This window comes from Ailuropoda melanoleuca, chromosome 7, assembly GCF_002007445.2.
Source record: "Ailuropoda melanoleuca isolate Jingjing chromosome 7, ASM200744v2, whole genome shotgun sequence".
NCBI classification, from domain to species: Eukaryota; Metazoa; Chordata; class Mammalia; order Carnivora; family Ursidae; genus Ailuropoda; species Ailuropoda melanoleuca.
The window spans coordinates 8,638,352-8,664,696 of record NC_048224.1 but is presented as its reverse complement, the minus strand read 5'-3'; the positions used below and the strand labels follow the sequence as shown (position 1 = coordinate 8,664,696).

General features: G+C 38.7%; 1 protein-coding gene across 4 annotated transcripts in view; it reads left to right on the top strand.

Annotated features, from left to right (window-relative positions):
• Positions 1-26,345, top strand: part of TTC39B (tetratricopeptide repeat domain 39B) — a 124,315-nt gene that overhangs the window by 49,020 nt on the left and 48,950 nt on the right. For 2 of the 4 annotated variants that reach the window (XM_019796083.2, XM_034663929.1), the window contains 2 exons: positions 20,213-20,308; positions 24,209-24,319. In XM_019796083.2, the coding sequence (XP_019651642.2) occupies positions 20,213-20,308; positions 24,209-24,319 (207 nt within the window). Of the gene's footprint in view, positions 1-2,848; positions 3,470-20,212; positions 20,309-24,208; positions 24,320-26,345 lie in introns of those variants that run through there. The other 2 variants (XM_011220643.3, XM_011220644.3) reach the window with 2 other exon arrangements.

Below are 26,345 nucleotides of genomic sequence, written 5' to 3'. Positions count from 1 at the left end.
ATTCTCTCAGAGTTCTGGAGGTCAGAAGTCTGATATGCTTTTCACTGAATCAAAACCAAGGTGTTGCCATGACTTTGCTCCCTTAGAGGCTCTGGGGGGGAATCCATATTATTGCCTGTTTCCAGCCTCTGTGGCTGCATTTTTTGTATTCCTTGGCTTATGGCCCTTTCCTCCAACTTCAAAGCCAGAAGCATGGTATTTTCAAATAGCCCTGCTTCCATGGTCACAACATCTTTTTTTTTTTTTTTAACAGCTTTTATTTTTATTTTTAATTTTTTTTTAGAAGTGAGTATGAGCAGCAGGAGGTGATGGGGAAAGGGCAGGGGGAAAGGAGAAAAAGAATCCCAAACAGGCTCCACCCTCAGAGTGGAGCCTGATGTGGGGCTCTGTCTCACAACCAAGAGTTCATGACCTGACTTGAAACTAAGAGTTGGACTGAGCCACCCAGGTGTTCTGGTCACAACCTCTTCCGGCTTATGATTGCATTTAGATCACACTTAGATAATCCAGGATAATCTCCCCATCTCAAGATCCTTAATTTTATTACACCTGCAAAGTCGCTTTTCTCATATAAGGTAACATTCACAGGTTTTAGGGATTAGGACTTGGATATCTTTGGGAACCATTATTGAGTTTAACACAGCTAAAAATACCATGTATGGTCGAACGATGCACACATAAGCAAAAAAATTATTTTGTTTGGAATTGGTTTTCTGAACATGGTAGGATTATAGGGTATTTATATTTTCAAAAAAGCCCTTATACCTTTTTGTATTGTCTAAATTTTTATGGGACATGTTTTACTAATGACCAGAAAAAGTAAAGTTAATTTCAATTTGGGAGAGGGTGTTTTTAAAAAACAGACTTTATTTTTTGAACAGTTTTAGATTTACAGAAAGGTCAAGAGGATAGTACAGAGAGTTTCCATATACCCTCATTATTAACATCTGACATTAGTAGCATAATTTATTATAGTGAATGAACCAATGTCAATATGTTATCACTGACTAAAGTACATACTTTATTCAGATTTACTTAGTTTTTCCTTAATTGGCTGTGATGGTTCTCAGGCTTTTCTTTCTTTTTGATGACCTTGATGGTTTCGAGGAGTACTAGTCAGATACTTTGTCGGATGCCATCATTGGAATTTGTCTGGTGCTTTTCTCATGGTGAGAGTGGGGCTATGGGTTTTGGAGAGGAAGACCACAGGGATAAAGTGTCATTATTACCATATCATTTCAAGAGTACCTGCTACCAACATAATTTATCACTATTGATGTTGACCTTGATCACCTGGAACATCTACCTAACTTATTTGGATATGTGGTGTTTTTTTCCTTAGAATGCATCATTATGGTTATATCAGATTCATGTCAAATTGTCGTACTTCTTCCAACATTCTCAAAGGAGTCTTTTAGGCTTTCTGAGATTCTGAGCATGGCTAAGTTAATTTTAATTGAAGATTTCTTTAGAAACATGTAACTCATAATTTTAGGGATGTCTGAAATTACCTGGGTGGGTTACCTGTTGTAATTTCGCAAAGATTATGTTCAAATACAAGTTAGATCGATTATTTTCTTAGATATTGCATATTATTCACAAAAATATAGCTGGACTTAAAGTTTCTTTTGATATAGGAGAAAAGAATATTAGATTAAAAGATATTCATGGGGCGCCTGGGTGACTCAGTTGGTTAAGCGTCCAGCTCTTGGTTGCAGCTCAGGTCATAATCTCATGGGTCGTGGGATTGAGCCCTGCATCCAGTTCCCTGCTCAGCACAGAGTCTGCTTGAAGATTCTGTTCCTCTGCCCCACCCCCACTCACATAAATAAATAAATCTTTCTTTAAAAAAAGATAAAAAGATATTCATATTGATGGGAAAGTGTAGGTGTGAAATACACTGACTAATAATTTTGGAGTTGGGCTCGCCATTCCTTGAGAAACCTTGACCTTCACAAGATCAAGTGTCTTACATATTTCTAAAGTGTCTTATAGTTCTTCTTTGAACTACAGTACCTATCATATATGCTATCATTTGCTGAATATCTGGCTTTCCTGCTGGACTGAGCTCCAAGAAGCAGGAACCATGTGTGTTTTGCTCACTATTATGTCCCCTGTGCCTAGCACACAGTAGGTGCACAAAGTGTATGTTGACTGGCTGTCATTGCATATGCTAACTCTTTGGAGCACTTTTAGAAATGGGTCACACGTATGGGTAAATAATCATAACAATGCCATGTGGAAAAGGTAGTATACAACATGTAAAACAATAGTATTAAAGAAAACTGTATGTATATACAGTTTCCATATATACATGGAGGAAAATAAAGAAATAAAATATTATAAATACAATAATATATATTATACATATAATAATATATAATACAATAATATATATTATAAATATAATAAAAATATAATAAAAAAGAAATAAATATTATAAAATATTAGACTGGTTATCTTGGGTCATGAGATTATGGCTGTGATTATTTCTTCTTGGTTTTCCATTTCTCTTCAAGGAGTTTATTATTTATAATCAGGAAATGTTAGACTACATTACCTGATACTTTCATAATCAGATAAAATGGTGAGCCCCTTCGTAAAAGTGGTTCAGTTCTAGTATGTGGAAGAGCACTTAAGGCAAAACAGGAAAGCTGCAAAGTCACTGACTGTCTCTAAACCTACTTTTTTTTTCTTTTAGTTTCATCAAAACCAGCTCAAGTATCATTTATCTAATGTTAATTTTACAGTGCCATTTAGAGCTATATTGGGGTGACTGTCATGTCATATGTGTATTTCACTTTGCTAATTTAAATTTTGTGCATTTAGCCTGTTAGATTAAAAACCTCAGAGAACTTGATTTTCCCTTATTTTAGTGTTTTAAAGAAGTATCTGGGATATAAAAGTTAACTCTAACCTGGGAATATCTGCCTGCTCTTGTATTTTCCTTAAAATGAACAAGAAGTCATTTTATTCCTCAGTTGGCCCTCTTTAGATGGAGATGGATCCTTGGATTAGGTGAAAAATCCCCAAGAGACCCTGGAGAATTGATAAATTCAGGCCATTTGTGTTTGTCTTGCCTGTTTCCCTAGGATAATTAAACAGTGATGGATCAGAATTAGGCTGCAGCAGGGACTGGGGAAAAAAATCTCCCGGCATCCCTTCCCGCAGAAGCGTCAGCCACGGCAGTGAGTGTAGCTGCCACTTTAACTGACATGTCTTAAATTCTGCTCTGGGAAGCTCTGGGATGCTGTCTGCAGCCTCGGCAACTTCTCTTCTTATGCCCTTTAATTGAGAGTCTCACTGGAGACCAAGAAATAAAACAGGAACTGAGGATTTTTGTTGGCCTTTAACTTGAGAACTGTCGTCTTCTTTTTGTTTGCCTTAAAAAATCTGGTAGAAGAGAGGGAAAGGCATCTCCACAGTGAGGCTAGACTCATTCCTCCAAAGTTACAGCTGCTCTAAATCTGTGAGTATGTTGCATTTTTAAAGCTGTTCCTGGGGGTCTGATTGCAGCGTTCTGTTTAGATGGGTGAGGATTTAATTTAAGGAAAGCCATGAGAATTTTAAAAATAGGAGTTAAATCTCATTGGAGACCTGCAGTTTTTGTTATTTGACATTGTCTTTATTAAAGGCTTCCTGTCAAGCTGGCCAGGGCTCTCCCCCAACCCCTCCCCCTCCCTTTTCTGGGGCTTCCTGAGGGTGAGTGCTGAAACCGAGAAAATAGTGAATCTTGCTGCTGCAGAGGACGTGGTCTTCTCGGGATGCCATGGCTGGCTTACTGCTGCTGCAAGGTGTGCACGGAGTCGTAGAACAATGGAAGGGTGATGACGGCTCACTGTGGATTCACTGTGTCCGTCTTATGGTCTTTGCTGGGTTCATTATAGGGTGTTGTTTTGTTAGGGTGATTAAAACCTTAACGAAAGATGAAGTACACTGGCACGCTCTCAGAATAGTGGGGGTTGATAGTCCTACTAGACTTTACCTCTTATCGTGAAGCCCTGCATTGGCTTCTCCTGGTGTCTTTGTAGCAGATTACAGGGGGTGGGAGTTACCAAAAAGTGACCTTTGCATGACCACCCCTTTCTAATTGTGCATTTGAATTGGTGCCATTTTTTTCTGATGACGTAGATTCTTTAGCCTAAACATCTGTCCTTAGTCACTGTGTCCCACTTTCCCCCTTTGGAATCCACTGGAGGCTAGAACTGTATCCTTCCTGAATTATTATGGAATCAATTTTGGAACATTTTGTAAAGGTAGAGGTTAAGTTTTGGTTCCCATCAAAACCCCCGTATGTTCTTGATTTGTCTTTGTTAAATGAAAAGTCTTATGATTTCAGTGATTCATATCATTTGGTTACTGGTCTCATTCCTTTATCTTAAAAATCACAATAGCTAAAGCAATTCCTAAAAGTTGATTTGCTGTCAGGAGTCAAAATACTTTTAAACAACAGCTAGTAACAGTCATCTTTGTAGATATAGAATATATTTGACTGAGGGGGACATATTATATGAGCTTTGTGGGTATCAGTATTTTGGTTGATTTCCTGCAGTGTGAAAGAAATAAAGGATTTTAAAAAAGAAACTCTACCACCCAGAGATCAAACATTTGCTGTTTTTATTTTTAACATTTTGTTAAACCTAAATGTAGCAACTTGGGAAGGATTCCTAAAAATAGGAAATTCTGCCTCACCTAGACTTATAAGGAACTTACATGTATTCATTTGTTCATTCAATAAACATTTATATTTGTTGCAAAGCTCTTGCCAGGCTCTGGGGATATGATGCTGAACAAGATATTATATGTGCCCTCATGGAGCAGTTATTTTTAGCAGGTGAGGGAAGCATTCAAAAACTACCTCATCATTTCATTACAACTGTGGTAATTTTTCAACTGTCTAAGTGTAGATAGTTTGTGGCCATATACAGGGCATATAAATACTTGCAACTAATTCTGTCCCAGATCTTCTGAAGTGACAGATCCTTGGTATACTTGAGCTGGAAAGAGATTATGAAAATAATTTGATTAGTTCAACAAGTATATGATAGGCACCGTATTAAGTGCTGGTTTCAGATCAGTAAATAAGAAATGGTCCCTGCTTTGGAGGCACTTAATAGTTAAGTCTAGTGGGAGGGGAAGGGAAATTGGTTATGTTAGTATATTTTAGTATCTTACTGATTCATTAATTCAATAAATATTTATTGAGTGTCTGCTGTGATGCTGGGCACTATTATGGGAACTGTGCTAGGCACCGGGGGTGGGGTGGAGAATCTGGCAGTGACCCCCTGCCGGCTGGAAACTGTTAAGGGCCACAGTGGAGAAGTGATAAGGTGCAATGAGGAATACACAGGACGGGGGTCGAGCATCTGCAGTGGGCCAGCCACTAGTGGGTATTCTGCATACATTAATCTTCCCTTCGATCCTATAAACTACTTAACTATCTCTGCTGTAACAAGCACGTAAACCAAGGTACAGAGAGGTGAAATTGCTGCAGGTCACACAGGAAGTAAATGGAGGAATTAGAACTTGATCGCAGGTGTGACTTGTTTCCAGTCTCTGCCCCTTCTGGTGGTCTCCAAACCCGGCTGCTCACCAGTGACCTGAGTTCCAGAGGGAGAACAGTGTTTATTACAGGCTTCCCTGGTGACTGTGGGCAACTAAGTTTAAGAACCATTCTTTTACTACTCCCTCAGTTTACACAGGTAGAGAGCAAGAACAGAGGTCACACAAGTTAAAATGGGGCCAGTAACCAGATTTCCTAGCTGCTGTTTATTTCATTGGAGTGTGTTAGAAGATACTAAGAAACCAAAAGCAGAATTAAAAGCAAAGAACAGACCAAAACCAACCATCCAGGTAAAACAAAACAAAGCAAAAATAACAGCAAGAGCCTGAATGAATAAAGGTGTTTGGCTGGCTTTGGCTTTGAAAAAGAATCCCTGGCGGCCTGACCTGCCTTCCCTCAGAGCCCTGATTCACCTGCCTGTGCTGCCTGATGGTTGCTTGCAAGTGAACTAGTTAGGATTTTTTTTTTTAAACAGAGAAAGTATCTTGGCTTATTAATAGTCGTTCAGGCTTTTAGAATTTATTGGGGGATACAGATAGGAAACTTAGTAAAAAAAAAAAAAAGGAAACTGTTATTGGGATGTAGTGGGATAAATGCAGTGGTGTGGAGAAGGTCAGGGTTCTGTGGGAGCCAAGATGAGGGGTGACTAACCTAACCTGGGGTGATGGGCAGGAGTCTGGGCAGAGGCTGAGCTGGGAAGGCCTTCTGAAAGAGGCGATGTCTGAATTGAGGCAGGTCCTGCTAGATACAGGGCACGATCCATCGGGTATAGCAGGAGGGTTTATTAAGTAAAAAGGCCTTGAGGTATGAGAGTCTGTTGTATAGGAGTGGCCAGACTTTCTCCTCTACCCTCTTAAATGTATTTCCTGGGTCCTGCAAATTAAACGGACAAAAGACAGATTAGCAGGAGGGGAAAAAAAGTTTAATTGCGTACACACATGGGAGTTCATCAAAAAACGTACCTTAAGGAGGTGGTTAGAATTTGGGGCTTAGATACTTTTTTTTTTTTTTAAAGAGAGGGAGAGTGGAGGGGCAGAGGGAGAATCTTAATCAGGCTCCATACCCAGCATAGAGCCCGACGTGGGGCTGGATCTCACAATCCTGAGATCATGACCTGAGCCAAAATCAAGAGTTGGCTGCTTAACTGACTGAGCCACCCAGGCGCCCCATTTGTATGCTATCTTAACGAGGTATGATGAAGTGTGCAGAAGAGGCTAGGCCAAAGAAGGGGTTTTAGGCTTCTGGATGAGCATTAAATTGTAGGAAGATGACTAGGAAATGTGTGGTAAGGATTTTTTAGTAAGGTTTGCTATGCGATACGAGTCCTCTCAGATAGTAAGATTTATCCCTGAAGTAATTCTCTTCCTGATGTGGGAAAGGGAAACACCTTTACAAAAAGGAAATTTATGCTCTGCTTTTAGGCTAGGATGGGAAGGGTGAGAGCTAATCGCTTTAGCTCAAAACAATATGTCAAAGTAACATCTTTCAGGGTGACATACTCTGATCCCCTTCACCATGTTCTCTTCAGGGTTTATCAAGAAGCTTGGGAGTCCTGCAGTTCTAGTGAGTTTAGGCTGGTCAGAGGAAGACAGATGTCAGGGGTGCCTTGCCAAGTAGCTGTGGCAAGGGCGGTGACAGACCACTGAAGTATTTTCATTGTGAGGATTGCATGGACTTGTGTTTAGACAGGATGACCTGGACCCAGAGTGGAGACTGTGGTGGGGGGTGGGGAAGAGTGTGCCTCAATCCTATATGATACCTCGCTCCTGGTTCTAATACTCTGCCCAAAGTTATCGATAATTTAGAGCTTAATAGGCTTTATGGCATAGGCTGAGAATTTAACATATGTGTATGTATATGTACGTATGTATGTATGTACGTATATACACACAAAGAGATAAGTATCAGTCATTGTTTGTATAGCAGATATGTTTGATTTCCAACACAGTGACAACCTTCTCATTTGATTAGTAGAAAGCTTGAGGCCTGTCATGAAGTAGGGGATTTTGAGGCCCTCTGTAGTTTCCTTGTTTGCTGTGTCATCCACTAAAGATTTTCATATCTTTAGTGGGGAAAAAATGAACTAGAATCTTTTAAAAATGTCTCTTTCAGTCCCAGTACCCATGCTAAGTCTTTGTTTTTTCAATGAAAACTGTGGTAATTTGTCCTTCCTATTTTATAGATGAGGAAGATGAGGTGCCCCTTGAAAAGCTGTTGTACTGTCCCTTAGCCATAGATTGCTTGGGGTGTAGACAGCCCTCTCCTCCTTTTATTTTTTTTTAAATAAAGTCATGTGTACTCCTGGATACATGTGTTACGAAAAATGATTTTTTTTTTTTTTTGGTGCTGTATACCCAGAGATCTTCCTAACATGTTGCCCTTGCTTTCCACTTAAGAAAAAAAAAAGATCTTATTTATTTATTTACTAGAGAGAGAGAGAGAGAGTGGGGGGAGAGGCAGAGGGAGAGAGACAAGCAGACTCCATGAGAGCACGAAGCCCCCCAACGGGGCTTGATTCCATGACCCTGAGATCATGACCTGAGCTGAAATCAAGAGTCAGACACTCAACCAACTGAGCCACCCAGGTGCCCATGCTTTCCACTTTTTAACACCACATTTACACTTATGTCTTTGGCCCATTGTTTAAGTAATCTCTACATCCAGTGTGGGGCTCAAACTCACAACACTGAGATCAAGAATCCCGCTCCACTGACTGAGCCAGCCAGGGCACACCTGGCTCATTTTAGAAAGGGCAGACTGCATATATGGGCAGATTATGTGGGTATGAGTTTGATAGGAATTTCATGGATGGTTTACTTTTCTTTTGATATTTCATCAGTCCACAGGTGTGGAAGGTCTTTAGAGACCATTCAAGTAGTATGAATGGATTTCTTTGGTGATTGTTTTTGTATTGGTGGGTTATAGAATATCTTCTTTCAAGTCCTTATAGATGACTCTATTTTAGCAAGCAGGGAAGTATGGGAACAAAACTTGAATTTCTCTTGTGCTTTGGGATTATATAGTCATTATCCTCTTGACTACTGGGTGGGGCAGAATTTGAGCCTCTCTGTGATCCAGCAAACCAAGTCCTAATATATAACATTTATGTGCCAGCACCCCTCCTTCATATTAGCTTAGGTGTTTTTGGTTTTTGTTTTTAAAGCAATAATATCCCTGTATACCAAAACCATTTTGTGTGCCTGCTTGATATCACAGGCTGAATATATACAACACACTATGAAAACAGACACACATTGAAGAGCTAGGGAAAATTAAACTTTAATTACTTGAGTACTTATATGCTTCCCCTTCTGGTTTGTTTTTGTTTTACCTACTATTTCCTGAAAGCTTCTTGTTTGTAAATGAAGGACTCCCATGTTAACATTCATGGGTATTTTCCATCTACATACATGATATAAAATATAAGGTATTGAGAATGTATTTGGCACAAGGGTGCTAATATAGAATTAATATAAATGTCATTTATTCATCAAAAACTCATTGAGCATCTCTGTGCTAAGACAGAGAATTCCTGTTCTTAAAAAGCTCATCATTTACCTCCCACAACTGAATGTAAAGCAATAATCTAACCATGATGAGTTTTAAATTCTGACCAAGGAACCCAGAAGAGAAGCACATCATGTAGCCTGAAAAAAAAAAATGACTTCCAGGTAGCCTTTATTTTTGTCTCTCCGTTATGGATTCTGAGCCAAATGAAAGGAAAACTTTTTTCCAGCATTGCTTTTTAAAAATTTCTCTTCTGGCTACTCTTTGTTGTAGTTCGTAATGTTTGAGAAGAAATGATAAACATCCTTCACCCCGCCCCAGCCCCTTGCAGTGTCACACTGAAAACCTGCGTTTACTCTTCCTCTTGGAAATACCTGCATTCCTCCTTTGGGGGACAAACTGAAACCGGCCAAGTGCTGCCTAAGGATCCTCCGCCCCCAGGGCTGCAGGAAATACCCGGCTGCCCAGTAGCTAGAACGCAGTGGGCTGTCTAAAGGGAAGTTCTTGGCCCCAATCACTTAACTCTTTTGACAACATCAGCACTGCATTTATGTAGTATTTCAGCCCCAAAAGTGATTTTACAAAATGGAGCACATTCCTCCTGGTAACTTCCTCATGAGGTAGCTGGGGCAGGTATTGTTATCCCTCCTCTGGCTCTTTGTCTCGGTGTATGCTTTTTTTTTCTTCCCGGTTTCTTTTTATTGTGGTAAGATACACCTAACACAAACTCTACCATCTTCACCACTTTTCAGTGTGCAGTTCAGTGGCGTTCGGTACATTCCCACGGTCGTGCCCCCATCACCGCCGTCCATCTCCAGAATTCTTTCATCTGGACAAAGGGAAACTCTCTACTCATTAAGCAATAACTCCCCACTGCCCTCTATCCCCAGCCCCTGGCCTCCACCTCTCTGCTTTCTATGGTTTGTATCCTTTCTTTGTTTTTGCACACGAGGTCACTGAGATCCCTAGCATTGAGCGAACGGTCCAGTGTGTCGCTGCTTACAAGTGCCCGGCACGCCTGGGACAGACACCCAGCGCTCAGCCTTGCGTCCCAGAGCTCAGCCTTGCGTCCCAGCACGCTTTCTCTGACATCACACTGCAGGTAGGGCAGTGAGAAAGGGTGATTGCTAGAGTAGGTAACAGCTTTCTGTTAGAAATAAGAAAACCCTTCAATTGGGAAGGGATTTTTTTTTTAATTAAAAACCAGCAAAATGAAATTGGAGCTGCCTGTATATCTCTTGCCAATCTGACATTCCATTGTTTGTTTGAAATACTGTGAAGGAGTACAGTTTGCTTAAGGAAAGAATTTGAAAAGATACAGGCTCTGGTGTTAGTTCCCAGCTCTGTCTGATTTGTTCTGTCTGCAGGCAAGAGAAACAGCATCTGTTGGGGCAGTTTCTTTCTTTTTTTCCTGAAGAAACAGTAAGTCTCCTGCTGTCCATTTTCTTAGTGAGTAGGGTCTGAGGTGTGCTTTATATTATACATGAAAATTAGCTTCTGTTCTTTTCATCTGTTCTCACTTTGTTCTGGAACTCTCATCCCCGGTGAGGACAGAAGAAAACATGTAGTTGTTGATAAAAGATCCTGTCATCTGTTCACATTTTAAATAGTCTCTTTTAGAGTGACTCATGTTTTCTTGGGGGGAGTGGGAGAGGTAAGTGCCCAGTCAAGTAAAAATTTAAACTCTGCATCAGGCCTATATCTTCCTTCTCAAAGGCTCCCCTGTCCCTCTTTCTCAATAGTACCTGGGTGCGAGAAGTTCCATGAATATAGAGCCCTACTCTGGGAATTGCCCTCTGGTTGACAGCCCCACCCACTTGTTTTTTATTAACTTCTGTGGTCACTGTCCCTGCCACCAAAGTACCTGAGATAGCTGGATCTGTTGGTATGACTTCAAGGGCTTGGCATTCCCCACTGGCATTGGCTAGGATGCCTGAGGTCCATGGGCACTCTCATTTGCCCTTTGCTCCAAGGTCATCCTAGTTGTCTTTTAAAAACACCTTATTTTGCAATAATGTCAAACTGAGCAAAAGAGTATGAGAATAAGAGAACTTTTGTATATCCCTAATCCATTTTAAACATTTTGCCACAGTTGTTTTATTATTCTTTCTCTATATGCACATTATTTTATGTCTTTCTGAGTCATTTGGGAGTAGGATGCAGTCCAGAGAAGGTGGTCTAGAAGGGGACATTGGAATCTTCCTCAAGTGAGCAAGGGAGGGATTGTTTGTTCTTTCCTTTTCTCTGCTTTCCTCCAACTCTTCTTGTTTGTGAATTAAACTTCTCCACTCTCTTGAACTCTTTCTTCTACTGAACTGGCTTTGTGTCCTTTCTATCCCTGGCTATTGGCTGCTAGTTGCATTTCCAGTTATTGTGCTCTTAAAACACGGTGGTTCTCAGGCCAGGTGTATTGTTGGGAGCAGATGGGAGTACTGCTGACTTCCACTCGCTCCTTTGTCTGTTTATCCAGGCAGTCAGGTTCTCCACTTGTGTGGCAGGCCTGCCTGGGGGATGCTTGGCAGACAGCTTGCTGACATGTATGCAAGGTTTTGGTTGGACATTTTTTTTTTTAATTCATTCATTTATTTTAGAGAGAGAGATCGCGTGCACACTAGGGGGCAGGGGAGAGGTAGAGGGAGAGGGAGAGAGAGCCTCCTCAGGCCGACTCCCTGCTGAGCGTGGAGCCCTACAGGGCCTTGATCCCAGGACCCTGAGATGATGACCTGAGCTGAAGTCAAGATTTGGATGCTCAACCAACTGAGCCACTCAGGTGCCCCTAGCTGGACTTTTGATCCAAATTTAGGAGCTTATAAGCAGGATAAAAAAAGATGTAACTGGTGGCTCAGTAGATTAAACATCTGCCTTTGGCTCAGGTCATTATCCTAGGGTTCTGAGATCGAGCCCCATATTGGGTTCCCTGCTCAGAGGGGAGTCTCCTTCTCTCTTTCCCCCTGTCCCCCTCCCCAGCTTGTGCTCTCTCTCTCAAATAAATAAATAAATAAACAAACAAACAAATAAATAAATAAATAAAATCTTAGGGAAAAAAAAAGATGTGACTTAGCAACATGGTGGTAAAAACTTATGTTATTTAAAATCTAGAATTTATTCTCAGATATCATCTTGGAGATCATGAACTGTATGACTTAATGTATCTAACACCTGATATAGTGCCTGCAGTATGGTGCTCCTAGATGTTTGTAAGTGAAAATTAAACTTTAATTTACTAAATTTGACCCTTTCATTCAGTGCATTACTTTTTTGTGGTCCATTCCCTGCTACCTTTTCCAGCTTTATTTATTTATTTTTGCAGATTTGGTTACCTTGTTTTTTTATTTTATTTTATTTTTTATTTATTTTTTTTTTTTTAAAGATTTTTTTTTAATTTATTTATTAGACAGAGATAGAGACAGCCAGCGAGAGAGGGAACACAAGCAGGGGGAGTGGGAGAGGAAGAAGCAGGCTCATAGCTGAGGAGCCTGACGTGGGGCTCGATCCCATAACGCCGGGATCATGCCCTGAGCTGAAGGCAGCCGCTTAACCACTGTGCCACCCAGGCGCCCCTTGTTTTTTTATTTTAATCCCAGTTTCTAATAAAAATGTAAAATGAGGGTGAAAGGAAGTACCTTTCCAGTGACTCCATCTATTGCAACGGACCTTCACTTTCCATCTTCCATAAAAGCATATAGCTTGTTGACATGCGCACGGGCCTGGTGTACTGCATCTTTCAGATCTGCCAAAGATTGAAATGGGGCTAGTGTCAAGAATGCATGATAGTGTCTACTGATGTCCACCTGTGAGAGCCAGTTCTTTCAATCAAGGAATAAACCCATTTTCAGCAAATAGGTAGATACGTTAAAAATCAGGTTGCGGTCATAAATGTATATATAAAGTAACAAGTTTGAAAACAATTCAGGAATATATTATTACAGGTATTTTAATATCAAAACTTAAAATAGCATGGAAGTGTGTTGTCAGTGTAGGAAACAGAGAAGATAAAATTAGAAAAACTGCAACATTTAAGTACTGACTTTTCAAAGTACTTTGAAAAGTACTTTTTGGAAGAGTTCGATAAGGTCTAAAATTATATTAGAAATACATTGGGTAGTGATATATTCTAACTTCCTCACATGAAAAGGACTAAAAATAATATACTGTTCCTGCATTTTTTCCAGAGAACTATCGTAAGCTGTGTGTGATAGTACAGGGGGTGATCAGAGGGTTTTTCCTTAAATTAATATTTGAATGTCCCCTTCATGAATTTGAATTTAAACTGCTCAAAATATATACTTTTTTCCCCCATCATTAAAAATAGTGCATGATCATTTTTGAAACTTGGAAAAAACATCACAAAGCAGAAAGAATATAAAAATCACCCAAGCCCTACAGATAATGTAAAAGAAAGTTTATGGGTTTGTTTGTAGTAAGCCTAAGCCTGGACTATTTAGGGGCAGGTTAGTTTATAAATTCATTAGTATCTGACTTAGTCGAACAATTATATCCTTTGTTCGTGCTTGTCCTTTGTTTTTTTAGCTTTGTAGATCCTCCCTATAAAGGAACAAGACTTAAAGTGGAGAGAAAATGGTGGCATTCCTTTGCTTCGATTCTGTAGCACCGGTGATGGGCTGGGGTTGAGGTTAGCAGTACAGTGTGTTTGGAGGTACCTGTTGATTTCTGGGCTGTTCTTGCTCTACCAGCTGCAGCAGCTACACCTCTCCTCTTCTTTGATCACAGGCTGTGAGAATGGCTTCTTGAAGGATTCATCCACTGGGCAAAATTTGTGAGCAGTTTTCTTTAGTAAGAAACACAGGCTGATCATATGGTCAAAATATTAAGCAGTAGATTTCCTGGAAACCTGGTGGTGGTGTCCACTGCAGTCTTGTGTTTATAACTCCAGTGGATACCGTCCAGACTGTAGATTATATAAATGGTGCCTCCCAGAGCGTAACAGTTGGCCTGTTTACTTTCATTCCTTTTCTCCCCAAAAGAGAGATTTTAACTTTGATGAAAAAGCTTAAAGGATACTAAGTGGTTTTTTTATTATTTTTTGAAATTTCATTTCATTTTTTCTTCTTTTTAAAATGGGCTAGAGGGGCGCCTGGCTGGCTCACTTGGTTAAGCATCTGCCTTCAGCTCAGGTCATGATCTCAGGGTCCTGGGATCAAGCCCTGCCTCAGGCTCCCTGCTCAGTAGGGGAAATCTGCTTCTCCCTCCCATTTTCCCTCTGTGCTCTCTCTCTCTCTCTCAAATAAATTAATAAAATATATTTTTTAAAATAGGCTAGTTTGGGGTGCCTGGTTGGCTCGGTTGGTTAAGTGTCTACCTTTGGCTCAGGTTATGATCCCAGAGTGCTGGGATCAAGTCCCACGTTAGGTGCCCTGCTCACCTCAGAATCTGCTTCTCTACTCTCCTTCTAACCCACCTCCCACTCTCTGCGCACCTGTTCTCTCTCAAATAAATAAATAAATACATAAAATATTTTTTTTAAAAAAATGGGTTAGCTTTTATTTCATTGCTCAAGAACATAGCACATTGTTTGGATTTATTGGGGAAATTAAATTTGAATTGATTCTGCTAATTATGATTTGAATGAGAGGAAAAAGCATACAAAAATAGCTTCAGCTTTTCATTTGAAGATAGTTTTACCCAGTGATCAAAAATTAGAGCAGTGTGGAACTCAATAATAAAAAGACAAATAGCCCACTTAAAAAATGGCCAAAGAATCTGAACAGACATTTTTCCAAAGAAGATGTGCAAATGGCCATTAAGTACCTAAACGGATGCTCCACATCATTAGTCATCAGGCAAATGCAAGTCAAAACCACAGTGAGATTCCATCACACCCACTAAGATGGTCAGTAGTAAGTGTTGGGCGAGATATAGAGAAATTAGAATGCTCTTGCATTGCTGGTGAGAATGTAAAAATCACACAGCCACTTGGGAAAATGGTCTGGCAGTTCTTTGAAATGTCAAATATAAAGTTACCATATTATTCAGCAATTATTTCCTAAGTATATACCCAAGAAAAATGAAATATATGTCTACACAAGAACTTCTGTATGAATGTTAATATCAGCATTATTCAAAATACCTAAAAAGTGGGGTGGCACCTGGGTGGCTTAGTCGACTGTTGATTTTGGCTCAGGTCATGATCTCGGGGTCATGGGATTGAGCCCCGCATCAGGCTCTGCGCTCTGCAGGGAGTCTGCTTGAGATTCATTCCCTCTCCCTCTGCCCCTCCCCCTGCTCTTGCGCACAAGTGCTCTCACTTTCTAAAATAAATAAATAAATCTTTAAAAAAATACCCCAAAAGTGGAAATAACATGTATATCCATCAACTAATGAAATGATAAACAAAACATGTTCTATCCATACAATGGAATATCATTTGGCAATAAAAAGGAATGAAGTACTGATATATTATCAACATGTATCTTGAAGACATGCTAAGTTAAAAAGGAAATCACGGAAGACTGCATGTTATATAAGTCCATTAATATGAAATGTCCAGGCTAGAAAAAATCTATATATACTGAAAGCAGAATAGTAGTTGCCTAAAACTAGAGGTGGAGGGGGAAATGCAGAATGAGTGCTAATGGATGGATACAGGGTATCTTTTGGGTGACAGAATGTTGTATAATTAGATTGTGATGATAGGGGCACTTGGATGGCTCAGTCAGTTAGGGATCTGACTCTTGGTTACCGCTCAGGCTGTGATCTCAAGGCTGTTGGATTGTGTCTGCTTGTGATTCTCTCCCTTTCCCTCCCCTGTGTCCCTCCCCCAACTCTCTCTTTCTCTCACATACATACATACATACGTACGAACATAAAATCTTAGATTGTGGTGATAGTTGAACACCTCTAAGAACATACTAAAAGCCCTTGATTGTATACTTTAAATGGGTGAATTGTATGGTCTGTGAATTATATCTCAATAAAGCTGTTTAAAAACTTAAAAAAAACCCATAAAATCAGGGCAAAAGAAGGACAATTTTTCCAACATAATTGAAAATATTGAAATACGATGTGTTTTTCTTATCCTCTATCAACCCAATAACAGTTTTTTTCACCAGCTAAAAATACATTTCTTTGAACTTACGAATATAACATCTAGGTTATGCTCAGGAGTACAACAGTCAAGTCACTCTGCTCAGTTAAATTTTTAATAATTGTGCTTACTTTGGTGGTACAGATTCCAAAACTGAAGCAGTCTAAGGAGCATTTAGCACGGAGGCTATCTGAACCTGAGTGCAGTGTTCATATATTAGAAACATTTATTGAAGGAAAAAAGACCTGAATAAATGTGTGTATAGGTGTGAAAATATAGTATTGTAGAGATAGTGTTAAAAAACAAAATTCAGCCTAGTAAATTTGAAGATCTAATTGGCTTTATTAAACAATTCATGAATTGGGTAGCCTCCCATCAGCAAAGTAGAGGGGAGCTCTGGGGAGTTGTACAAAATGGCAGGATTTTATAGGAGAAAGGGTGGGGCAAGAAAGTTTTAGCAAAAGGAAAGGATTGTTCTGGGCAAGGTTGATTTCCCTTAGGAGGAAGAGTAGCCCAGTCTTATCATGCAGATTACCTCAGCTTCCTTTGGAGAATGGAGAGGGCCCCTTTGGCAAACTCAGTGCAGACTTATTGGCCCCAGATGGGGAAAATTCCGGACTGGTTAAGACTGGTTAAGATTACTTTTCTGGGGTAGGTTGAAACTAGAATTAGATTACAGTTTGGGACTCAACCTAACAGACCCCATTTTCGGCCGGTGATTTTCCTTTTAACAACGTCATTGATTTATTTATTGAGGAAATAAACAAGATTGTAAAACTGGTTCCAGGAGCATTTAGGCAACTAAAGAATGTTGGAATAAGATTTCTTTTTTTTTTTTTTTTTTTAAAGATTTTTAAAATTTATTTGACAGAGATAGAGGAAGCCAGCGAGAGAGGAAACACAAGCAGGGGTAGTGGGAGAGGAAGAAGCAGGCTCATAGTGGAGGAGCCTGATGTGGGGCTCGATCCATAACGCCGGGATCACGCCCTGAGCCGAAGGCAGACGGTTAACCGCTGTGCCACCCAGGTGCCCCGGAATAAGATTTCTATATGCAAAACTTGTTAATCTCCTGTAAAGCAGTATTTGCAGACAAAAAAACCCCTACAAGTTTACATATTTTTTTATGTAATATGAACCTTAATCAGTAGTAAATAGTAAATCAAAGAAAGGTATATTCCTTACAGAATGAAATATTCCTTGATGGGTCCGTTAGTGCTCCAAGATGACGTTGAGAGGACATGTGCTCTTCCCTTTGTGTTACTTCCAAGCTAAGGAAGTAACTGAAGGATGAGTTATTCACTGGTGTTGGGATAATTGCCTATTCATGTGGGAAACAATTAAATTTAGCTCTCACTGTATACAAAAATGGATTCCAGATATATGCCTGTCATTTTCTCTCTGTATTTGAAACATTTGTCATAAAAAAAAGAAGAAAATAGGTTCTTGATGAAATATTATGTAGTGGTCTGAGTGAATTAATCTATATCAAAAAATACTGTTGGATAAAAAAATCAGTTTGTAGCCTGATGTACTGACTGTGATATTAATATAAATTTTAAAATACTGTAGAATTTCTGGGACTTCATGGACATGTACACAAAAACATAAAGGGCTAGAAGGATCTAATTTAAACTTTTATACCTCTGAAAATGTGAATAAAATCTAACATTATTTTATTAATAATTATTAAGTTCTGCTGAATTCAAGTCTCTTGTTGTCTGGTAAAGATACTATAACTGTAGCTTTGAAATATGCAACATTTACCTGGCATAGCAGGCTTGATTTTAGCAGAACTTAATAAATTTTAGCATTTTATATATATGGTATGCCAAATCACTGGGGAAAATATGTGGTCTTTAAAAATTCTCTTGGGAAAAATGGCAAAAGATTAAGAAAAACTACACAGTGCATTATATATTCAAATTATAAATAGATCAACAAACTGAATATTCAAAAGTAGCAGCACTGGTAAAATTATGCTATATAATCTTTGTGGAGGGAAGGTTTTTCTAAGTATGTCCTTAAAATTTAGAAATGTTAAAGCAAAGTGATTAGTTTTGATTAAATAAAATTTTCAATATTGGGAAGAATTTTGTAATTAAAGCTGAAGACAAATGAGAAACAGGGGGCTATTTTTATGGTCATTTCAGAGACCATGTTTTTCTAGCCATTCTAAGTGAATCTGTAATAGACCAGATGGACAAGAATGGTCCAAATGGGTGGATGTCCTTGTAAGTATCTTTTTCCTCTTTGCTTCTAAGCAGAGGTAACATCACTGCCCTAGAATCTGGTTTGTGTAAGTGCTGGGTGCTTCATCTATTCTGGTAAAATGGTCTTGTGATGGAAAACAACCTGCCTTAAGCTACATTTCCTTCTATGTATGGAGTTCTCTTTTCTCCCAGCTACCTTTGTGAGAAGAACCTTGATTTTTCCCTAAACTCTTGTATAAAAATTAGGGAACTTGGGGCGCCTGGGTGGCACAGCGGTTAAGCGTCTGCCTTCGACTCAGGGCGTGATCCCGGCGATCTGTGATCTAGCCCCACATCAGGCTTCTCCACTATGAGCCTGCTTCTTCCTCTCCCACTCCCCCTGCTTGTGCTCCCTCTCTCGCTGGCTGTCTCTGTCTCTTTCGAATAAATAAATAAAATCTTAAAAAAAAATTAGGGAACTTGTTATATTCAAGACAGGATGAATGTTAAATCTAAAATATTATAAGGTATTAGGAAGTCTGAAAAGAACTCCACTTAATTGAGGACATTGCACATCTTAGAATTAGAAAAAAAAAGTTCTCTAAAGGGAAAATCAATAACTCTTTTCTCTGTATGGCTTGTGTATAGTTAAGGTGAATGGAAGCCGGAGGTTAGTGATTCTATTACAATCCGGGAGGGCTTATTCTTAAACGTGAGTTTCCTTCTCTTGCATGGACCTGCCTCCATGTATCTGTGGAGGGAGCACTGGGTCAATAAAATGGCCTGAGTCTGCAAACCAGATCAGTCCCCACCTCCTATTTGCTATTTCAGTGCTCCTTGGTGTATATATAATGGGAAATGAAGCCAATTATTAGAAAGAATATACCTTGCAAAATATATACTCTTTAACTCAAGAATTTATCCTCAGGAAATAGGGAAGTGGATGAAGAGCTTATTACAGTATTGTTTATAATTGCAAAACATCAGGAGCAACTTACATGCCCCCAAATAAGGGGCAGGTAACCAATTATGTTTAGTAACTATGATAAAGCAACTCTATTTGTCGAGAAGAAAAGATTGAAAATAAACATATAATGAAGGAAACTAGAATATGTCACCCCACAGTTTGACCTAAAAATCATTTTGAGCTGATGGCAATCAAGAAGCAGTAAACACTGGAAAAACTCCCCCTTTTCTGCCTAAAGGCAGGAAATAAATTCTCCTTTTACTGGTGAAAGACATTTGTATCAGCTTAGAGTATCTGCAAACCTTTTTAAAGTAACGCTTGTCTCTCTAGTTACTTCTTCATCATTTACTATTCCGAGCCCCAACCCCTTTGTCTTGCCAATTCTTCACAAATATAAAGGCTTCCTGCTTTTTCAGGGTCTTCATTCTCTTGTGAAGGCTCCTATGTACAAGACAAATTCAGTAAAATTTATGTGCTTTTCTCCCGTTAATCTGTCTTTGTGCATTTTATTTTCAGACCCAGCCAGGGCCTCTAAGAGGGTCAAGGAAAACTTTTTCCTTCCTTACAATAATATTCTATTTTAATAAAGTATAGAAATAATGTATAGATTTACTTGGGAAACTATCTGGAAGGATATTTATATACAGGCTACAATGTTGTCTTTGGGTGGAGAGCTGTGGGGGTGATTTCAGTTAATTCCTTTTTGTGTACTAGAATAAACAAAACAAGTTGATTTTGTTGGTGATATATTTCAGAAATGTTCACCATGTCACAGTACATAGATTTTTGTTACTTGATTTTTAAAACTGATTAGCCATGGAGGTGAGATGTACTAAATAATTGAAGGATTTATGTTGTATACTTGAATTTATGTGGACTGTTCCTGTAAGACAAAGAAAGAAAAACCTCATTCTGGTTTTTTTTTTTTTTTTAATTAATAGGTTTTCTCGCACAGATATGGCAACAAGCAGCCGTCCCTTTGCATCATTTGATACAAAACTGGCCTCGGGATGGTTTGGATCGTCTAATGTGAGCAGGTCTGGAAGAGGGTGCAGGTGTTTTCGGGACAACAGGGGAGAGCAGTACAACCCTTTGGTGCATTGTAATGTTGATGTTAGAATAGGGTTTCGTATTTTACTGACTGGTGAAATAGGCAGGTGAAATAAGGGAAGGAGAGACAGAGCTGCTAAGGGACTTGTGAATGGGTGGCGCTGTTACATAAAAAGAAACAAAACTGAATTCAACATTTGGTGCACAACTCTCTTTTGAGCCTTTTTTACCTTAAAAAATTTTAAATCATTAATTTCATTTATAAAATATTATAACCACATTGTCAAGCATTGGAGAAAATGGAAGAAAGGAGAAACATCCACCATAAATATGACCTTTTAAACTGTGTTCATTCTTGTCTTTTTCCTGGGTATACACTTCTTCTTTTTTTTTTAAGATTTTTTATTTATTTATTTGACAGAGATAGAGACAGCCAGCGAGAGAGGGAACACAAGCGGGGGGAAGGGAGAGGAAGAGGGAGAAGCAGGCTCATAGAGAAGGAGCCTGACGTGGGGCTCGATCCCATAACGCCGGGATCACGCCCTTAACCGCTGTGCCACCCAGGCGCCCCTGGGCATACACTTCTGTCTGATACAGATGCAGCCATAGGGTTTTCATTGAATGTTGTAGTATGATTATTTTTCTACTTACATTCTTCTTGTAATGTTGGCTTAAAAAGCATTTTAAGAAACATTGATTGTAGAAAATTCAGGAAATATAGAAAAGCACAAAGGGGAGATAAAAATGTGTATTATCACTGTAACTTTTTTTGTGTTTGTGTGTGTATATTCTTTCTTTTTCTCTTCATATGTAGAGCAAGTGGTTTTTTTTTGGTTTTTTTTTTTTTTTTTTACTAATTTGGATCACATTCAATACACTATTTAGTAACCTGCTTTTTAAAAATTTTGTTACTATTTTTTGCCCTGCCCCTCCACCTTTTTTTGGTACCTGCTTTTTATAAGTTAATGTATCATGACATTTTTCCTTTCCATTAATATTTTTGTTAATATCACAATTGCTAACTAATATTCCTTTCCTGCCCATTCTAGAATTAATGTAATGAGTTGTTTCTTTTCGAACATATATGTTGTTCCTTTATCAGAGATTAAAGGCAACTCTGTGAAAGCTATGTTTTAGTACCATGAGAAAGGGCTTTTTATCTATCCTTATAGGTTTATCAAACTTTAAGTTGTACAGCAGATCTTTAGGATTTGAGATTTGCGTTTGTAATTTCAGCTACTTGTGTGTGTGTGTTCATAACACTCATGGATTTGGCAGTTTGCCTTAGGACTCAGCTCTCACAGTAGGACGAAGGGGTGCAATAATTTGAGGGTTGATGAATGGAGATGAAGTTGAAAATAACTCCAAGGATCTTAAGGCATTTATTTTTCACATTAGGATTTCATTCCATATGTCTCTGCTTATGGAAATCTGAGCTTTCTTTAGAAATATGAGTCTCTCCTTCAGGGTTAACCTCTGACTCATCTGATAGTTTCCTAAGGAACTACTGCATCAACATTTATGGATCTGTTTTGATTTATGGTGGGCTTCCATCCCAGATGAGCCTGTCATAAATAAAAAATGCATTTTAATACACCTAACCTATCGAACATCACAGCTTAGCCTCGCCTACCTTAAATGTGCCAGAACACTTAACATTAGCCTGCAGTTGGGCAAAATCATCAGAACCCATTTCTGGTAGAAGAGTAACTGAAGTGGGATTTTGCTTTCATGTTTGAAGGAATGAATTTGGAGAGGTTGGTGACATGGAAATGTGACTTTAAGTTCTTTTAAATGAATCATCGTACTGCGCGTTTACTTACTGAAATATTTTCCTATTAAAAGTTGTTACACAGGTGCGCCTGGGTGGCTTAGTCGATTAAACATCTGACTTTTGATCTTAGCTCAGGCTTGATCCTGAGTTCAAGCCCTGTGTCGGGCTCCATGCTGGGCATGAAGCCCATTTTAAAAACAAAAAACAAAAAACAAGTTACACAAAACATTTTGGAGAAGGCTCTAAGATTATCTCATTTTTAATTATTTATTTATTTGTCGGTTTATTTTGGTGGCGGGGAAGGACAGAGGCAGAGGGAGAGAGAGAATCTTAAGCAGGCTCCGTGCCCAACACAGGGCTCTATCTCACAACTCTGAGATCATGACCTGAGCCGAAATTGAGTTAGGCAGCCTGAGGGCCCTAATTTTAAAGAGCAAAATTTCTATCAATCATAAATAACAGATAACTTTTAATGAAGGGTAAAATCATAATGATTATACAGATGTAAAAATAAACACAGTAAAGATTTTACTTAATTCATTAATCGGTAAGGGAACTAGGCAGATGTTACAATTGATTCAAAGGAGAAATTGAAACAGCACATAAAACAATGTTGAAATTACTGTCCAAAGTCAGCAAAACTAGCTTCTTGTACAGTGAAGGAGAAGAGGTAATTGAACCTCTACTAGTCAGGATAGAATTTACATGTCTATAGACAATTATTTTGCATTGCTATCAGTTACAATTTACAGAGTTGCAATTCAACACTAAAAAAACAAACCAGTTAAAAAATGGGTGGAGGACCTGAATAGACATTTTTCCAAAAAGACCTATAGATGGCCAGCAGACACATGAAAAGATGCTCAATGTCACTACTCATTGGAGAAATGCAAATCAAAACCATAGTGAGATATCAATTATACCTGTCAGAATGCCTAAAAAAAAAAAAAAGACAAGACATAACAAATGTGGGCCAGGATGTGGAGAAAAGGGAACGCAGGTGCATTATTGGTAGGAATGTAAACTGGTGCAGCCACTGTAGAAAACAGCATGGAGGTTCCTCAAAAAAGTAAACATAGAAATACCATATGATCCATTTTCACTACTGGATATTTACCCAAAGAAAATGAAAACACTAATTCAAAAAGATATATGCACCCTATGTTTATTCACATTATTTACAATAGCCAGGATATGGAAGATACGGACACCCAAGTGTCCATCCATAGATAAATAGATAAAGAAGGTGTGGTGTATATGTACAATGGAATATTATTTGGCCGTAAAAAAGATGAGATCTTGCCATTTGCAACAGCATAGATGGACCTAGAGGGTATAATGTCAGACTGAGAAAGACAAATACCATGTGATTTCACTCATGTGTGGAATCTAAACAACAAAGCAAATGGATAAACAAATGAAATGCAGAATCAGACCTATAAATACAGAAAACAAACTGATGGTTGCTAGAGGGAAGAGGGGGGTGGGTGAATGGGCAAAATGGGTGAAGGAGAGTGGGACATACAGGCTTCTACTTAGGGAATAAATAAGCCATGGGAATAAAAGGCACAGCATCGGGAATATAGTCCATGATATCAGAATAGCATTGTATGGTGACAGTTGGTAGCTACATTTGTGGTGAGAACAATATAACAATAGAGAAGTTGAATCACTGTTGTACACCTGAAACTAATGTAACATTGTGTGCCCACTATACTCTAAGTAAAAAAGAAAACACAGTTTACAGAGTTGCAAGGCAGTTCCCTAGAATCAAAAAGCAATTTGAAGGGGTCTCTTCTGCAGTCTAGACAATAATGCATAGTTTTCCACTGAGGCACATTTTTTCCTTCTATGTAATCAAACTAAAACACAATAACTTCCCCTCTCCTATGAGTAAAGGTACTTCCATCCGTGCTTGTGGTCTTTATGCCTGCTATGAGCCTTGTTTGTCAATTTCTTCCATTCTCACAATAGCTTCATGAAGTAGGTGGTGGTGGTGGTGTTGGTAGAATTGGAACCTTTCTGTCTCCAAAGTGTACATGCACACACACATGTGACAACGTGCTAATAGTAAAAGTGATAGAAATTCTGTGTGTTTTTTCTTGGTCTTCAGGTCAACATCAAACAAGGTGGATCTCAAGTGTGGCCTAGAAGAATGTGCGGTGGCATTGAACTTATTTCTAAGTAACAAATTTACAGATGCCTTAGAATTGCTTCGACCGTGGTAATTAACTTTCTTTCAGATAAAATATATTTTTTTCAGATGTTTCTCATGATTCTTTCTTTGATCTCGTGCTTGTTAGTTAATTTATCTGCATTGCCATCTGAATATTTCTCAGCTAATTTGGTTAAGACCCCTACTGTTGGTCAGTTTTAATATCCAGTTAAGAAATCTGTCTTTTCAAATTTAATCAGTAGAAAGTTTCTGATTCTTTCTCACATTTTAATTTCTATATGTGTTCAAATATTGTCATTGTTGTAGTTTTGTAGAGCTTCATTTTATTTTCTTCAGTGAAATGTTTTTATGGATATGCCTCTAAAGCTTAAATATCAGTGAAAAAAGTTTCCTTTGAAATGGGATGGAAAGAACTAGAATATGCTAATCTTTAATGTTAAAAAGAAATTTAAGATAATAAAAAAGTGTTACTGGGACTCCCTATTTATGTGATAAACAAGTTAAGCAATTTAATTTCAGTTAATAATGCCTGTTCATTTTTGAAATGTGGCAGCAACACCTGTGCTCAGCCCTGTTACTAGGTATCACCTTGACCACAGTCCCCAACTCTCCAGTGTGCCTGGAGCTTGACAGGAATAATCTTACATTGTGCCTTCAAACATAGTCACTTGCTTGGATGAAGCTTAGACCTTACATAATTTTTAGGAGATTACTTGGGCACAATAGTGGGAATCTCATTTCTTTGGTCAGTAGGGCAATGTGACTCTGATCACAGACTTTCAGTCTTACTACACTTGCGGTGGTGAGCATTGCATAACGTACAGAATTGTCGAATCACTATGTCGTACACCCGAAACTAACATACCATCGTCTGTCAACTACACACTTCAATTTAAAAATTACACTACCTCCTGAGAAGCTGCTGTGGTAATTCTACTACGGTGTAGAAGAGCTGCGATCAATGAGTATTTCAGGGGTAGGAACAGATGGTAAAATAGATGGTACAGCCCACAGCTGAAGGAAATTATCCAGTATTGTCTTCAACACTTGTCTGCCCTGCTTGTCTCCTGCCTGTTTCCCTCTGTCCTTGCCAGTCCCTCAGACTTCTTTCTCTCTCCATCTCTGTCTACTTCCCTGTCTTCCGCTCTGCCTGTCTACCTTTTTCTTTTTGTCTCTCCTTTCTCAGCCTGCCTTCCTGTCTCCTTCGTTTTTTATTCACATAGGATGCCTTTTTTTCTCTGTCTCAGACACCCAGCTGGTCATAACATGGAATAAAAAGACATGATTGGGTATTTTATTTGGTCAAGTTTTATATTCTTTGAACTTTTTGCAAGTTTCATTGTTAAACATACGTTTTTCCCACTTGAATCTCTGTTTTCCTCTTGGAGCTTTTGGTTTAAAATGTGAGGTTTAAAACCACAAAAAATGATTAACTTTGGGGTGCTCTTAACTGCTTGCGGTTTTTTGAACAGCCTGTGACCTCACTAGTCAGGACAAACTGCGAATTACCAAAAGATGTTTAGACTATTTCCATGAGGGAAAAGAATAATGTGGGCTTGCATTTGTTTTGCATAGCCGTGGGCTGCTGTGCATTATATTTGAATTAAAAACAAAATCGTGCATTAATATTTTAAATCTTATAACAAATCAACCTAATGAGAAGTTTTGAGAAAGAGATAGTGAGGTTTTCACAGCCCTAAAGTCTGGGGTGCCCATACATTAAGGCTAATTAATGCCCTTAAGAATCCATGCAATTCTCAACTGATAATTTAGTAATTGGAGTTGTCAAGAACTTTAAGCAGGAATTATAGATAATGGGATTAGATTAGATATGAGGTCTAAAATGTACTTTTGCCTGTGCCCATTGTGGCCGACCTAATTTATTGCAAAAGTCTTGCTTTCCTTTGGCCTCTGGCTGGAAGTGGAGAGAAGCTGTTTTTTTTTCTTTTTCTTTTTTTGTTTTTGTTTTTAAAATGAGTCTTTATCTGAAAATATATCAGAATCTCTCTGTCACAAAATGCATTTCCAGTGGACTTTATTTTAATCCTTGTATCAGAGCTAAAGATAGTGCGCA